At 35.1% G+C, this 16,934-nt stretch overlaps 1 protein-coding gene across 18 annotated transcripts in view; it reads right to left on the reverse strand.

Moving 5' to 3' along the window:
• Positions 1–16,934, reverse strand: part of ANKS1B (ankyrin repeat and sterile alpha motif domain containing 1B) — a 1,079,650-nt gene that overhangs the window by 881,192 nt on the left and 181,524 nt on the right. For all 18 annotated transcript variants that reach the window (XR_006709127.1, XR_006709126.1, XM_045464947.1 and 15 more), the window contains exons 5-6: positions 5,354–5,429; positions 3,112–3,213 (exon numbers count right to left, since the gene is read on the reverse strand). Coding sequence is in view for 16 of the 18 variants with exons in the window: in XM_045464947.1 (XP_045320903.1) it covers positions 3,112–3,213; positions 5,354–5,429 (178 nt within the window). In the remaining 2 variants the exon portion in view is untranslated. The remainder of the gene's footprint in view (positions 1–3,111; positions 3,214–5,353; positions 5,430–16,934) is intronic.

Below are 16,934 nucleotides of genomic sequence, written 5' to 3' on the forward strand. Positions count from 1 at the left end.
ATAGGGATCTTTTACTTACACTTTATTCAGAAGGAATCTTTTTCTTAAAAACTAGTTAAGAAAGTTTGTTCTTAGCAGCACTATCAACAATAGCCAAAGTATGGAAAGATCCCAAATGTCCATGGATGGATGAATGGATAAAGAAAATGTGGTATATATATATACAATGGAGTATTACTCAGCAATCAAAAAGAATGAAATCTTTCCATTTGCAACTACATGGATGGAACTGGAGGGTATTATGCTAAGTGAAATTAGTCACTCAGAGAAAGACAAAAATCATATGACTTCACTCATATGAGGACTTTAAGAGACAAAACAGATGAATATAAGGAAAGGGAAACAAAAATAATATAAAAACAGGGAGGGGGACAAAACAAAAAGAGACTCATAAATATGGAGAACAAACTGAGGGTTGCTGGAGGGGTTGTGGGAGGGGGGATGGGCTAAATGGGTAAGGGGCATTAAGGAATCTACTCCTGAAATCATTGCTTCACTACATGCTAACTAATTTGGATGTAAATTTTAAAAAATAAAAAATAAAGTTAAAAAAAAAGACAAAAGAAAAAAAAAAGTTTGTTCTCATTCCAAACAATTGTGTCTTCATACTATCCAAACAGTTTCTACCTAAGGGCATTTCTACTAGGAAAATTCTACTAGGAAAAGAAAGAAACCTATGGAATTCTATCCTTAAATTTTTTGACCAAATGCAGTAATTATGTAAAGTGAATTCCTCCTCCAGGACACAAATAGTAATTTTATCTACTCTAAATTGGCTTTAGTGAAATAAGAATTTTTCATAAGACTTAAAATGTACCACTGGTGTGACCCAGGAATGCAAAGAATATAGATAATACATTTACATTCTAAAACCCGCCAATAATTTTAAAAATTCAAAGATGTCCCATATAGCCTATCACAAGTTGGCATACGTAATGAATCTTGACCACTTAAGAGAACACAGACAGTTAACTCCTATGTAATAACACTTTCATTTAAGTTAAATCAATGCAGTAAATGTCTAGAATTATGTCATACCCTCTTTTTAGTGGACATTTATTTTGCTTTTCCCAAAAGACGTAATATTCACAAGCCTCAGTTTTTCTTTTAATTTAGATACAAAAGTTCAATATGAAATATAAAGCACCTAGAAGGGGAAGAAAAAATGTTATGTACCATTCTTTTTTCTTTTTTTTAGCTTTCATTCAATCTGATTTGAATTAATATGAAGAGCTACTCATGTATTTTGATTTATCTCTATAAGCACTTGACTTGTAATTAAGTTATTTATTAACGAGAAAATTGCAGGGGACTTCCTTTCCCTGACAGGTTTTGAAGATAGAGAAGACAGCATGAATGACCTCCTGTAGCACATTTTTTTTACCCCTCTTGGCTTTTGTTGACTCCTGTATCTATGCATCACCTGCCTGACTTGGTTTTAATTCATTTATCTCTCATAGGATAAAGCTGTTCTTCAACTTCCCAACTGACATCCAAGGAAACAATCCCAGCTTCCTCCCCTATTTACACTTGCCACCAATCTGTAACAATCAGGGGATAATCACCACTGAGCAGTGTAGAAGCTAACTGGAAAGCGTAGAACAAATGTCTGTTTTTTGTTTTTTTGGTTTTTGTTTTGTTATTTTGTTGTTGTTTTTTTTAAGTAGGCTTAGCGCTAGGCATGGAGCCCAACACAGGGCTCCAACTGACACAGCCCAACTGACAACCCTAAGCTCAAGACCTAAGCTGAGATCAAGAGTCAGATGCTTAACTGATTGAGACACTCAGGTGCCCTAATGTCTGGGTTTTTAAGGGAACATACGACATGTCAGGCCTAATCACAAAGCACAAAGGGAAAGTATTCATTTATGTATTTATGTATTTATTTATTATTTTTGTTAATTTACATCCAAGTTAGTTAGCATATAGTGCAACAATGACTTCAGGAGTAGAATCCAGTGATTCATCCCCTACATAGAATACCCAGTGCTCATCTCAACAAGTGTCCTTCTTAATGCCCCTTGCCCATTTAGCCCATCCCCCCCACCCAAAACCCCTTCAGCAACCCTCAGTTTGTTCTCTATATTTAAGAATCTCTTATGGTTTGTCCCCCTCCCTGTTTTATATTATTTTTGCTTCCCTTCCCTATGTTCATCTGTTTTATATCTTAAATTCAACATATGAGCGAAGTCATATGATATTTGTCTTTCTCTAATTTCGCTTAGGTTAATACACCCTAGTTCCATCCATGTTGCAAATGGCAAGATTTCATTCTTTTTGATTGCCGAGTAACGCTCCATTGGGTGTGTGTGTGTGTGTATAATCATATCTTCTTTATCCACTCATTTGTTGAGCCCAAATGTCCCAAAAGGGAAAGTATTTAAATCTAAATCCCATTAAAAGTCTTAGATCAAGTAAGGAAGTATACAATCCTACAATGAAAAAGTAGTACCTACATGGTTGTCAAACCTTCAGCTGCACTAACTATACAGTTACTTAATGACCTTTATCAAAAACAAAGCCTGGCAAGACCGAATCATCTTGTACTCCTGGATTAGGGAGGAAACAATCTGTATTCTTCCAGTTAAGTACAATTTTTGTTGTTAACCCAATATTTATGTACTAGTTCTACCACCTCGAATAGGTTACATATCAGCCTCTTGGGGCTTTAGTTCCCCTCATGTGCAAGAAGGAGAATAATGATATCAGACTTACCTATCTCACAAAGTTATAGAAAACAGGCAAAATAAAAAAAAAATAACTGCAAATTCTTAAAGCATTATTCAAGTGTAAGATAATACTTAATCATCATCACTCTATAGGCTTATTATCTTCAAGTTCATAACTACATATTTGCTATATGGATTTAAAAAACCCTTTTAATAGCAAATGAGTGAAAAACCACTTTAGCTTTTCTTAAAATACTGATTAGTTTAAAACGGAAATAAAACATTAAGAAGTATTATTATTTAGTTTAAGGGTTACCAGAAAAAAATGTAAATAAGTTCACTCAAAAGTAAACAGTAAATCAAAAACTCAAGAGAAAACTGTGGTAGATTTAATTTAATCGTAACTTTAAGGCAAACTCATCCATCATTTAATATTGTTTACCTTGTAAGAGTGTTGCAATCTGGAGAGATTTCTGAGATGGATGTTCTTTCAGAATGTCTAAGACAGTTCTACCTAAGCTATCCTTTATGTTGGCATCAATTCCTGAAAGAAAAAGAAAAATCCACTAGATGTACACCACTGAAGTGTCATCAGAAGATACTGTCAACATATAACTGTTCTAGTATCAAACATATACAGATCAAGCACTGAAAGTGATTTTTAGAAAAAATTAAAACCCTAGACACACACACACACACACGATTTTAGTAAGAAAGAAGGTGGAGGGGCGCCTGGGTGGCTCAGTCCGTTAAGCGTCTGACTTTGGCTGAAGTCATGATGTCACAGATCGTGGGTTCAAGCCCTGCGTCAGGCTGTGCTGACAGTTCAGAGCCTGGAGCCTGCTGGATTCTGTCTCCCTCTCTCTCTGCCCCTCCCCTGCTCATTTTCTGTCACTCTCTGTCTCTCAAAAATAGATAAACATTAAAAAAAATTTTTAAAAAAAAGAAAGAAAGAAGGTGGAGGTCTACTGCTACCAAAGAGAAGGAACACTCTTGACAATGAATTAAGTCTTAAAGGGCACTGACCCAATCATTAAGATTGGTGTGTGTTTGTTTGTTTTTTAATTATTTTGAGAGACAGAGAGAGTACACATGCAAGCAGGGGAGGGGCAGAGAGAAAGAGAGAGAGAGAACCCCAAGCAGGCTCCGCACTACACTGTCAGCACAGAGCCCGACATGGGGCTCACAAACCATGAAATCATGACGACCTGAGCTTAAATCAAGTGTCAGACACTTAACCGAATGAGACATCCAGGCGCCCCAGACTGTTTTTTAGAATTATAACCAGTTTGGATTATAGCTATTTAAATGATACACTATCAAGCTGAAAAATATTATTGATTTAGAACATGAATTCCTAAAGTATAATGGTCATGTGATATATATATTCTGTGTAATTTGGTAAAAACATTTTAAATAATGATGTATCATGTGCATAATATAACAACAGTCTTAGAATACTTAAGTATTCACAAAAGTTGAAAAAGCATGATTATTTTGAACTATTGTCCAAATACTATTTGTCCAGCTACAAAGTCAAATATCTCATATTTATTTATGTAAGATTATACTCAATGTAAACAACATTCAATCATCTACCTGGTGAGCAAACTTCTTGTTTTGTAATTAAAACACCTTTGGAATTATTTTAATTCTAAAAATACTTATTGTACTAAAGAACTTATTTTCATGTAACAAATAACTTTCACTGACCCCCAAAAGAGTTTATAAACTTTCTAAACATCTAACTGCAAACAAAGCCAGTTTTCAGAATCCGGCCTCAAATGTTAGGTCATCATAATAAGATTATTAAGTATTTGCTTAAATTTGTGTAGAAATGTGTGACCAGCACATATGTAATTGGTTGCTTATAACACATTTATTATATCACCGTGTTACATGTCCAAATTAAATGTACATGAAATTTTCACTCAGTATAACTACAACCAAAATGCCACAGTCAGCTAATGTTTTCCATTTTTTAACAGCAGAAAATAAATACATTAAATGTAGTCTGTAGCACAAAAGACTCACATCAATAGTTTCCAAGTATGAATTTGTACCCATGCTTTTTGATCCTAAAAAAATCCAACCTCAGTTCCAATTTTATTTCATTTTATTCATAATATACATATGAAGACAAATAAGCCTCTTTGTTATTCCTTCAAAGCATTCCCTCTAAAACTTTCCCTTTAAATCATTGCAGCTTACAAACAATAGCTACTCAGTTGATGAAATAACAAGGTAAATATGCCTTAAAGATAGGGAACACTATTAATCACAGTTCCCAATATAATAATCTAGGGAAATATTATGTTTTCGATAAACCGAGCAATTGTCATGATTTCATAAGGATCAGTTCCTCTCTCTTGTAGAAGGCAGAGAATTATTTTTCCTTTTGGTAATTTCTCTAGTATATTTCAATGTGATTTCAATGTATACAATTGTAATTTTTAAGTGCTTTTTACTGACAAGTCTATTGAGTAAAGGAAGGTGCACATTTATATCAATTTTATCTAAACATTGAGGCTCAATTCTATGTGATATGAATATGCACTTGCAATGTGGAGTAAAGGTAAAAAGTAAGGGTGATTATGAAAGAACTGTGCCATTTCCCTTTGTCTACTCCTGAAATAGAAATTGTATTTGGCAGAAAAAGCTCCATGGAGAATCACAATAGTTACCTGTTTCTAACAGAACTCTCACAACATCCACCTTTCCAAATAAAGCTGCTTCATGAAGTGCACTCCCCTTTTCTGTCTGGAAAAAAAAAAAAGAAGAAGAAGAAGAAAAGTGAAAAGAAAAAGGAAAAAGAGAAAGAAGCACAGTTGCATTAAGAATGCTTACAAGTTAAAAAAAATCCTGTGACTTTATGTATTTGTACATATTCTCTGTAATCTAAGCACACCCTGACAGAAAGGTACTATGGAATAAAAGAAGAAATTCTAAGAACAAAATCCAATGCAGGTCCTCCTGCATACGTGTATGTGTGTTAAATTGAATAATGTCATTATGGCAATTCTGTCTCCTTGTACTAAAACTGATCTCTACTCTGGGATTCTAATCTCAGTTCAAAGTAAAAATATCATTATAAAATAATATATAATGTAAAAGCTTTGTTAATCAATAAAATCCTATTGCATAATTAACCCACTCTAAAATGATTTACAAATGCATTACTAAGGAGACTGGGAATCAATGTGATCTAAATTTATCTTCAAAAAAAAGCATGACTGCAATATTTCTGAATTACAGTTTGACTGTCATGATATGTACAGACACTAATAAAAAATGGAAATAAAAATAATTTATAAATATTTTATAAAACTGTACAAAAGGAAAAATAAACTACGGAAATGTATTCAGCTCCTTAAGAAATAATCTCAATATGGGGTACAAATACATTATTTTTTGATTCTCTGAAAAATACCCTTTGAAATAATCTTCTTTTCACTCTTATTGTGTTTCCCACGCAATTTTCTGATTACTAATTTTATTTCCTTCCACTCTTAAAAAAATTTGGACTTTATGTTAGAAAAACTCTTCCTGGAATAGCATACCTTAAATATTCTGAAAAGCTAAACTACATTTTAAATACAGGGAAGAAAAGGAAAAATAACGGAATTCCTCAGAGCCTGGGGAAGGGAAGTGGGGACAGAAACTATGAACCCAGGGCTTTAGTACTGGAGCAGGAAACTGTTCCAGGGAAACTGCCAATCCATGGCAGACTAGTGCCTGGGCTTTAACCAGCTACTCAAGGTGCAAGAGGGCAGGAGACAAAGAAGCCCAAGAAAGCTGAGAGATAGATCAAGGGCTCCTGCAAAAATCTAAAACCTCTGGAGGGCACATTGCTGGTTCAATGGTAGAGCATGCTACTCTTTATCTTGAGGTCATGAGTTCCAGCCTCATGTTGGGCACAGAGATTACTTTAAAAAAATAAAACCTAAAATCTGTAAAGGACAACATCCTTAGTTAAAAAAAATAATAAATGTGTTGCACAGACGGAGAAATTAAAAATTCCTATCTAGATCATAGTTCTAAGTGGAGTACAGTAGTAGCAAAAATAACACCCTCCCCCTAAGAATTTCTAACCACAGTTCTGCCCTCACATGGTCTTGGGATCAAAATTACACAATCTCTGTGCTCCCCTAACCCTCCAATCCTGAGTGAAAAATGTAGAATTAAGTGATCCTGGGTTTGTAGTACCAAGGCAAATATAAATGCTTATTAGCAGAAACAGATACAAATCCATTGTGAAAATAATACACTTTAAACTCAGGCCTCTGAGAGTTCCAACAGATCAAGCTCTAAGAAACACAAATTCAAAATCAGAAATCACTGAACATTAAAGAAAACAAGCCATGAGCAAGAATAAAAGAATAAAACCTATAAAAACTTCACATGTTACGTGATGGTCAGCTACAGAATATAAAAAATATATATGATCCATGAAAAGAAGATATCAAATATAACTAAAGAACAAGAGGAATATTAAAACTGGCCAGATCTGAAATGAACTAAATAGCACTTCTAAAAATGGAAAACATAATATTTTAAATAGAAAGGTTTAACAACAGATAAGATACAGCTGGGAAAAAAAGTACTGAACTGGATGGTGGATTTCTTTTTTAAGTACATAATGCAATTCAAAGAAACATGAGATGGAAAATGTAAAACACTGAATAGAGTAAGACTCAGTTCTAGAAGAAGAGGACAGGGAATAAGTAATTCAATGACTAAAGACTTTCCAGAATTAATGAGATACTAATATTCAATTCTGGGAATACCAAGCAAGGTTAAGTGAGAAGAATACATTGTGAATATATTACAGCAAACTACAGAACACCTAAGATAATGAGAATACCTTAAAAACATCCTCAGAGAAAAAACTGTCTAAAAGTAAAAATTACATCAACAGCTGGCTTCTCCACAAAAACAATAAAACCAGAAGAAAGTATAATATCTTCATGTGTCAAGAGAAAATAACTACCAATCTAGCATTCTACAGCCAGCCAAACTATCTTCAAAGAATGAGAGCAAAATAAAGACATTTTCAAACAGTGGTTACTACAGATCCTTAAAAAGAGAATTTCCATGAATTTAATTCAGAAGGACTAGAGGTCCAAGAAGTAATGTTGAATAGAGAATGATTAAGAGAAGGCTAAGTCTAATATTTAAAAATATAACACTAGGAGCACCTGGGTGGCTCAGTCAGTTAAGTGGCTGACTCTGGCTCAGGTCACGATCTCACCACTTGTGGGTTCAAGCCCCACTTCAGGTTCTGTGCTGACAGCTCAGAGCCTGGAGCCTGCTTCAGATTCTGTGTCTCCCTCTCTCTCTGCCTTCCCCAACTCACACCATGCCTCTCTCTGTTTTTCAAAAATAAAATGTTAAAAAATTTTTTTAAGAAAATAAAAATATAACAATAATGTCTACTTTTTTTTGTACTAATTTGGATTCCTAGATACTCTGATACAGTAGAGTGGGCACTGTAGGCACTGAAATGGACTATTCTAGGAAATGAAATTATGTTAACTTCACTATAAATAAACAATTCTTCAGGAGGAAGCAGATGTAAAAGACCTGGGTTCCAATGACAGTTTAGCTTTCAGCTGCTATACAACTTTAGGGAAATCACTTACTATCTTTGAAAATTCATATAGCTTGTAAATAAAGAAAGTATTAAAAACTAGATAGGGTTATTGGGAATGCTAAACAAGATAAACAACAAATAAGACTTAAAAAGCATTTTATTTACTTATAAAATAATGAGTATTATCATTGCTGTTAAAAATGCAATTAGAAAACTTTTTAAAAGTCTCAATGATTTTAATATTTTTAAATTATACATAAATATATATATATATATTGTGTGTGTATGTGTGCATAGATAATCTCCTTTACATTATTCCAAGAAAAAAAGTTACGTTAAATAGAACTAGTATTTTTATACAATGGATAAGGAGACCTGACTCCTTGAATAAAACTAGAAAAGGTTAGAAGATGATAAACATATTTTTAGCATGAAAAAAAATTAATCAATTTTTCCAAATCCAAGGTTATTAGCTTCTTTGTAATTAGTACGAGAACATGAGAACTGTCAAAATGGAATGGGTTGTCCTCATAAATTTAAGGTAAACAGTGATATAAGGAACCATTTCCTGGTATCACATTTAATCATAAACAGTATGAAATTTAAATATGTCACATCTATGAACTTTTCCTTATCAAAATACAGGTTAATTACAGAATATTCTCCAGTTTACCACACCCTACCTTGAGTCTGCGTCTATCACCCTCATTCAAATTAGTACCATTCTCAGTGCTCTATTCCAAATCTATAATCCATAACTCGCCAAATCTTGAAAAACTGTATTTTCATGAAATAATATTTAGTCCAAAACATGTGCTAAGCAAGTGGAATACAAAGAAATAACAAAGAAATAGCACCGACATAGGTGAACCCAAATCCTCTCAACCCCAGGATTTTGGTACTGCTTTTCTCATGGATTATATTTCTCCATTTTTTGAATTAATCATTTAAAATAAGCATAATTTCCAGGGCTCTTGGGTGGCTCGGTTGATTGAGCATCTGACTCTTGACTTCAGGTTGGATCATGGTCCCAGGGTTATGAGATTAACCCCACGTCGGCTCTGTGCTAAGTGTGGAGCCTGCTTGAGATTCTCTCTCTCTCTTCGACTGAGCCTCTCCCCTCCTTGCATGCATTCTCTTTCTCTCTCAAAAAATAAAATAAGATAATGAAATTAAATAAAGTGAAATAAAATAAAATATAATTTCCAAGATAGATAAAACATATAGTTATGTGGTTGATAATACAGTAACACTTAAAAATTTATCCAGTAATGAGCTATGAAGCACTCATATCTCAGCACTGCTAAAGAAAAATCCCTCTGAACACAAGTTATAATGAAAACAGCTAAGACATAAAATAAAATGATATACATAGTAATGTCAATAGTTGAATTGCTGATGAAGGCAAAAGAAATTAGCTTATTGATTTGAAATGTCTATTAAGGCCAAATCTCAGTAGCACCAAAGCTGAAAAAACAAGATAAGGGATAGGAAAGGGTGAAACCATGTTTTAAGTCCAGAGTTTTTCTTTCCTTTTTGTTTTTAGCCCTATGTATTCCTGTGGCTTCTGTGGGAAGTTCAATCACACATATAAAGAGATCTTTGTTATATCTTATACAGAATTTCAAGGTGTTTTAAAATGGTTTCTTGGGTTATGTATTCTACCAGACTGCCAAAACAGCAGATAGAAAAGAGATGTAGAGATGTCAGAGCTTGTCTGCACTGGTTCCCCCTTCTGAATTTAACACTCTAACATAGTCCTCCTGAGCTTACAAAAGAGAGTGACCAGATAAAGGAAGACCAGTTCTTTATTAAAGGAAAAAACAGAACAAAGATGACAAGTATAAAGACTGTGTGATGATCAGTAGAGAAAATAGCACAGGTACCAGTGGAGATGAAAACTATGAGAAGCAAGACCCATAACTATTGTAAGAAATAAGAACCTGTGAATAAAGATAACTTCAACGGAGATAACGAAAAGCCAACTAGAATGGCATTTAACTCGGCAGTTACAACCACAGGCACCCTGGCTAGTACCAATTAGCCCTATGGGCATCTCTTAGGATAAAAGAATTTAAAAGATAAGAACATCCTTGTCTTTATAAATACAGTAAAACCTTGGATTGCAAGTAACTTGTTCTGTGAATGTTCCACAAGACAAGCAAACATTTCTAATAATTTTTAATTTAACAAACGATATCTTGTAATACAAGTAATAAGTGATGCCAAATGGCATATGATCACAACTGAGCCAATAGTTCTTCTCTCTGTCTTGCTGCAGACTCTGGGTGATCATCTCCCAAGCTCAGATGCTTGGTCTCAGGCCATGATGTTTGGCAGAAATCAATGATTTTTCAGAACGTTGGAAGATGCCCACAACTAGCACTAGTGTATTTTTTGTCACTTCAAAGCACTGATGGATGGTCCTTCATTTTCCATACAAGAATAAGTTTAAGAAGGCTCTGCTTCATTCTAGGTCAGGCTGCCTACAGACATAGACCCTTTCCTCTGTTGCCTTATTGCCAGTTACATTAAATACAGTGTATGACAAGAGTTTATTAATACTGTACTGTAGTCACCGTCCAAGGGAGCATATACAATGGCCATGCAGAAAAAGGTTGAAAAGACAGGCAGTAAGAAGGAGATGATTACAGTGGAAGTGAAGACGGAAGTCATCGAGAAGTATAAATCAGGTATGTGAATGGCTGAAATTGCAAGATTTTATACATCTACATCTGCATCTCATCTGCAAAGCAGGAGGAAAAAAAGGTGGAGCAATCCCACACTTCAAATGAGATTAGGGACATGTGTGAAACGTGGGAAACAATGCAAAATTTTGTAGGAAAGCACCACCCAAATAAGGCTGTAGCAATGAGAGTGATGAATCTATTTCACAACAGTGCAATTCACATTTCTGCGAAATCCTCAAAAGGAAGCAAAAGCAAGTGTCACTGGATAAGTTCCCTGTTAAAGTTGCATGAAAAGAAAAAGACTTATTTCACTGAGCCAACAGATAGAAGTGATTCCACTAGTGACAGTGAAAGTCATCCTACCCAATAACCCTCCTTTCTTGTCTCCCTCACACCAGCCATAAAGGTTTTCAAAGGTAAATGCAGGTTAATTTGGTTATTTTTCTTTATATTTTGTATTTTCTTTATTATTTTGTAATATGTTACAGAACTAATCATTTTCATATGAATATTTTTGGGTTGTGGAACAAATCATCTGAGTTTCCATTATTTCTTATGGGGAAATTTGCTTTGATATACAAGTGCTTTGGATTACAAGCACATTTCCAGAACAAATTATCCTCACAAGCCAAGGTTTTACTGCACATGATTTCAGAGGAAGCTGGGAAGAAACTGTTCTTTTGTATCCTGCATTAGCTAGACTATAGCTAGAATACAGTGTTCAACTGTAGGTAATAAACTTTTACAGGAACGTTGGCAGATTGAAATGTACTCAGAGAAGAGGGTCCCAAAAGACAAAAGACAGAAAAACATCATGTGAAGAATAGCTGAAGGTTATAAGAAAGTTCAGATTGAGGAGGGGGGTGGCATAAGAGAAATGTGTCTTCAAATTATTCAGAAATAATGTTCCTCCTATTCAAAGGCAAACTTTTCCTATTTAACGTAAGGTAATTCCAGCCTCTGTCTTTACCTGTCCTTTCTTCTGTTATCCTCCTTACAGCTAATCCTCTACTTTGCTCTTATCTATCACGTCCTGCCACTTCTTGAATTTCATGAACTATCTTCACCTTTTCTCTTGCGTCTTCAATTTCAGTCTCTTCTTTGGATCCTTGCACTCTACATAAAAACACACACTTTTCCACAACCTGGCAATAAAACAGCCAACCAAAGAAATTTCCTGTGAACTGCTATAACTTTGAGTTCCTCTCCCATATCTCACTGTTCTTTACTCCATACCTTTATAGAGTCATCTTCCCTTCTGTAGGCACAATTTCTATTCTGTTACTACTATATTCTCTGGCACATAGTAGGCAATGCCTGGCACAAAGCAGGCACCCCATAAATACATGGTAAATGACTGATTATATGTAACTATACTATCTTGCACCCCTCTTATAATGCTTCCTTTTTCCAGAAATTCTCTGAGTATTCATTCAACTTCTCTCTAGGTATATTCTCTTTCTTATAAACCATCTTGGGCTAGGACCAATTAAGTGGCACATCCTAAGAGAGACATCCCCATGCCTTCATTCAAAATCATAGCAACCAGTGTATTTCCTTTATGGCACTAATACAATTGGTAATTTTCATTTATAGTCTTAGTTCCTGTTTTCTCTACTAATCCTTCAACTCCATGAGGACAGGGAACAAATCGTCTTGTTTATGTAGCATAGTGCCTAGTAGCCTGGCCTGAGATTGCTGGTGGGAATATGGTGTCCCAATAGGGAAGATGGATTTTCAGTTAAAGGGAAGGAAAAGAAGCTGCTTGAGTGGTGAGTCAGATAGGTCAGGGAAGGCTTCCCTGGTAAGGTAACATTTGACCAGACACCTGAAGAAAGCACAGGTAGAAGTCATGTAGGTTAGTAAAGCAAAGGCCTTGAGGCAGAAGCTTATCTGGTATGTTCCAGCAAGAGCAACAATACCACTAGGGCTAAGCTAAGTGAAAAAATGGCAAAGGATAGTTAGAGGTGGCTTCAAAAAGGCAGTGGAACTAAGTTGTATAAGACACCTGTCAGCCACTGTGAGGAATTTGGCTTCTGCTCCGAGTGAGATGGAAAGCCACTGGAGGTTTTTTGAGCAGTAAAGTGATATAATCTGGTTTAGTTTAATGGCTGCTTTGTTAAAAACAGATTGAAAAGAATCTGTTACGGGCTGAATGTTTGTGTCCACCCCTTACCCCAAATTCATATGTTGAACCTTTAACCCACAGTGCAACTGTATTTGAAAACAGGGCATTTCTGGAAGTAATTAACGTTAAATGAGGTCACAAGGGTAGGAACCTTTCTCACGGGATTTGTGTCCTTATAAGAGTTGGACACACCAGAGCTCTCTCGCTCGCTCGCTCTCTCTCTGCACAAAAGACCATTTGAGGACACAACAAGAAGGCAGTCATCTACAAGCCAGAAAGAGAGCTCTCACCAGAAACAGAATCGGCCAGAATTTTAGACTTTCCAGCCTCTAGAACTGAGAACATAAATATGTGTTGTTTAAGTTGCCCAGTTTTGGGATTTTGTTATGGTTGCCTGAGCAGACTAATATGGAGGCAAAGAAAAAAGCAGGGAAACCAGGCAGGAGGCAGGAGATGTACAAGACTTAAGCTATAGTGGTGATAGTAGAGGGCATGAAAAGTAGTGAAATTCTAGATATATTTTGAGCACAAAGCCAATAGGATTTTTTGAGGAACTGCGTGTAAAATATGAAAGAAATTCTGTCTGGGGGCCAAACAACTAGCAGGATGGTAATGCCATTTGCTGAAATGGGAAAGACTGGAAGATGGGCAAATCTGGGGAAAAGGAATTATGGAAGCTAGATGCTCAGTTTTGGAAATGTTGCTTGGATGCCCACTAGTCATCCAATAGATATGTTTAGCAGGCAATTATGTACCTAATTTAGAACTCAGGGTAAGGTCCAAGATGAATAAATTTGGTTACTGTCAGACAAAGATGTTAGTCGAAGTCAAGGAATTGGATGAGGTCAACTAGAAAGTAAGTACAGACAGAGAAGAAAAGAGGTCTAAGTACTAAGCCCTGGGACACACTGATACTTAGAGATCAGGAAGATGAGAGCAGTTAACCATGGAATAGGGATGGAGTAGATTACACTATTCGCTCCTTGTTTCATATGCCCTTTGTCATATGACTGCAGCGCCATCCACTTACATGGCTGAAGTATATTTCCCCACCCCTTGATCTGGGACTTAGCTTTGTGACTTGCTTTAGCCAATGTATGGCATCTACATGATACAAGTAGAGACTAAAATGTGCCTTGTTGGTTGAGCTTACTTAGGCCATGTCCTGGCTAGTCCCAGGAAAAAGGGAATATATACATAGAGCAGAGCAAGCTAACTTACAGCCTGAAGCAGAGTTTCCCCAGATTACCTGCAAACCTGTGAATGAGAAAAAAAGGCCATTGCTTACTGTTATATACTACTGAGCTTTCTGTGTTTATTGTACAGAATATTGTGGCAATGTCAATAGCTAACTATTACAGGGGTTTACAGAGTTACAGTGTAAAGATCTACTGGGAAGAAATTAAACAAAGCCTGGCTGAGGACAGAGAGGTGTGACTTTACAAAAGAGGACAGAACACAGAAAGGTTTAATCCTTTACCAACTCCTATGGATAACAGGTTTGTGAGGCCTGACAGATTTATCTAGCTGCAAGGCTAAATGAAAGGCATTCAAGGTCTTAGACTCTACCTAAAGTAAGACCAAGAAGGAGCAGAGAAGCAAGAGAGAATGGTGACTCAGATGTCAAAAGAAAAAAGCCTTTCAAAGAGGAGGGAGATTTGTCAATGCCAATGATAAATCAAGTAAAATGATGACAAAGAATTGGCTGTTAGATCTAACAATATGGCAGTCATTAGTCACCTTCACCAAAGGGAAAAACACTTAAAGAGTGAGAGAGATGGAGTAGTAGTTTCAAGAGAGAATGGGGGAAAGAAATTTGATATAATGAGTAAAATCAACTCTTTCTAAATATGTTGTTATGAAAGGGATCAGAAAAAGGGAACAAGGACTAGAGGGAAATGTGGGTTCAAGAAAGAGTTGTTTTTTTTTTTTTTTAAGATGGGAAATGTAAAATCTTTGTGTCCCTATAAAGATGATGCAATTGAGAGGGGGGAAAATGCATAGTATTTTAAGGGGAGGATCCAGTGCACAAGTAGAGGACTCAGCCTTAGGGATAAACCTAAAAAGTTCATTTAAAGCACCAGGAAGGAAGGCAGATACACATCCACTGGCAAATGTGGTGGTTCGAATATGTAATAGCTTCTATTTTCTCAGTTAAGTAAAAGCAAAGTCAAGATCACAGAGAAATAACAGGGAGGAAAGAGTTAAAGTTTGGGGAAGAAAGGAAAAATTTTAAATAATTATCTAGGAAAGAAGGAGAGTGAGTGGATTATTAAAATGTAATCTATCCATTTAGGCACACATTTCTCCTGCCACTATAAGCAATTAGAGAACAAAAATGGTACCTTACTCAGCTTTATATCTTAACAGCTCCTAGTACGGGAACTTGTACTCTTTGTTATTAATTTTCTATAATTTTACTTTCATTTCCTTTAATATTAAAATAAAATCCAGTTGACTTAGTATTTTGTTAGTCCTTAACTTTTTAAATTTTAATAAGAGAAGCTTGCAAGAAATACAGTTAAAGAACTAGCATAAAAAGAGTCCATAGTCTTTGGAGTTACTACCCACTTACTCAAATCAGGTTTGAAATCCATAAAAATGATTACTAATTTCAAGAGACTCTTGCCAGTTAAAACTCATTTTCTTAATATCTTAATATGACAGATTCTCTTTATTAAGAAATCCTTTAGGATTAAAGGGTTTATACATAAATATAATTTGAAATTCACCTAAGCTGGAATTAAATTGTTTTTCTCACTAGTTCAAATATGTGTTATAATTCAAAACTGCTCGGAGATAAATGAAGCAGAAACCAAAACTTTTACAGAAAATACTAACACAAATTATGCATCTTAAAACATTTGTAATTACAAGGAAAAGACAAGATCTTCCAGAGACATCTCTAAATTTTAAAGAATTATTCATAATGACTTGAATGTAATTAAAGTCTAATAGTGTATTGCTGTGATTTACCAAATGGGATTATTTTTAATACTGGTAACTTCCAACTTATTAGCTAGAGCAATTTAATGAATATTAAAGTCATTCAAACAGTTCAAGGTTACTGTCTGGTATTCTTCACTCTCAGACAGTGAGATATCAAAAAATACCAACTTCAAATTTGATATTAAAACATTTTGCAGTGAATCTGATGGGCAAACTTGGTGATAATTCATTTGAATCACATAATAAAATTAAACACTGACCCAAAAAAAGGCAATTAAACAAAAGGAAAACATGTTTTCTATGAACAAAGCAATAATAACAAAAAAACATCAACTAAGGCTAACTAAATGCTGAAAGATTCAACTCATCAAAATATATTTTAGAATATGCTGTCAGCTCTACTTCTAGAAAACCTTCAAGATGAAATCATAGAGTGAGCATCAGGTACCAGCCTTGATGCTTCTGATTAAGTTCATAGTGGTCTAAACATACTGTGCCCCTTTCACCTGATATGTGTAGTAACAAACCCAAATGCTATATGAGCAAAGTAGAAAATCTAAAGGAATGAATCTGGCAATGATGGTAGAGAAAGGTTGGGACTTTAGGAGGTATACAGCCCATCTAAAAGCATTCAAATTCAATATCTTAAAACACTCTTTTGACCATATAAAATGCACATCTGCAAGCTAAGTTATATCTAAATTCAAAATCCTAAAGACCTTCAAGTTCCTCTTCAAATATCACTCTATCAATGTCTCTTCAAGTCCTCCATATTACAATCCATATTTTCTTCACTGCTATGTCCTTAGCACTTTGCCCTACTATTTATTTTAATATGTCATGTATAGGAGTTATTCTTGCAAGTTTCTGTGTCCTCCACTAAGTTTTGGGCAGAGATCTTACTT

This window comes from Leopardus geoffroyi, chromosome B4 (assembly GCF_018350155.1).
Source record: "Leopardus geoffroyi isolate Oge1 chromosome B4, O.geoffroyi_Oge1_pat1.0, whole genome shotgun sequence".
Classification (NCBI taxonomy): domain Eukaryota; kingdom Metazoa; phylum Chordata; class Mammalia; order Carnivora; family Felidae; genus Leopardus; species Leopardus geoffroyi.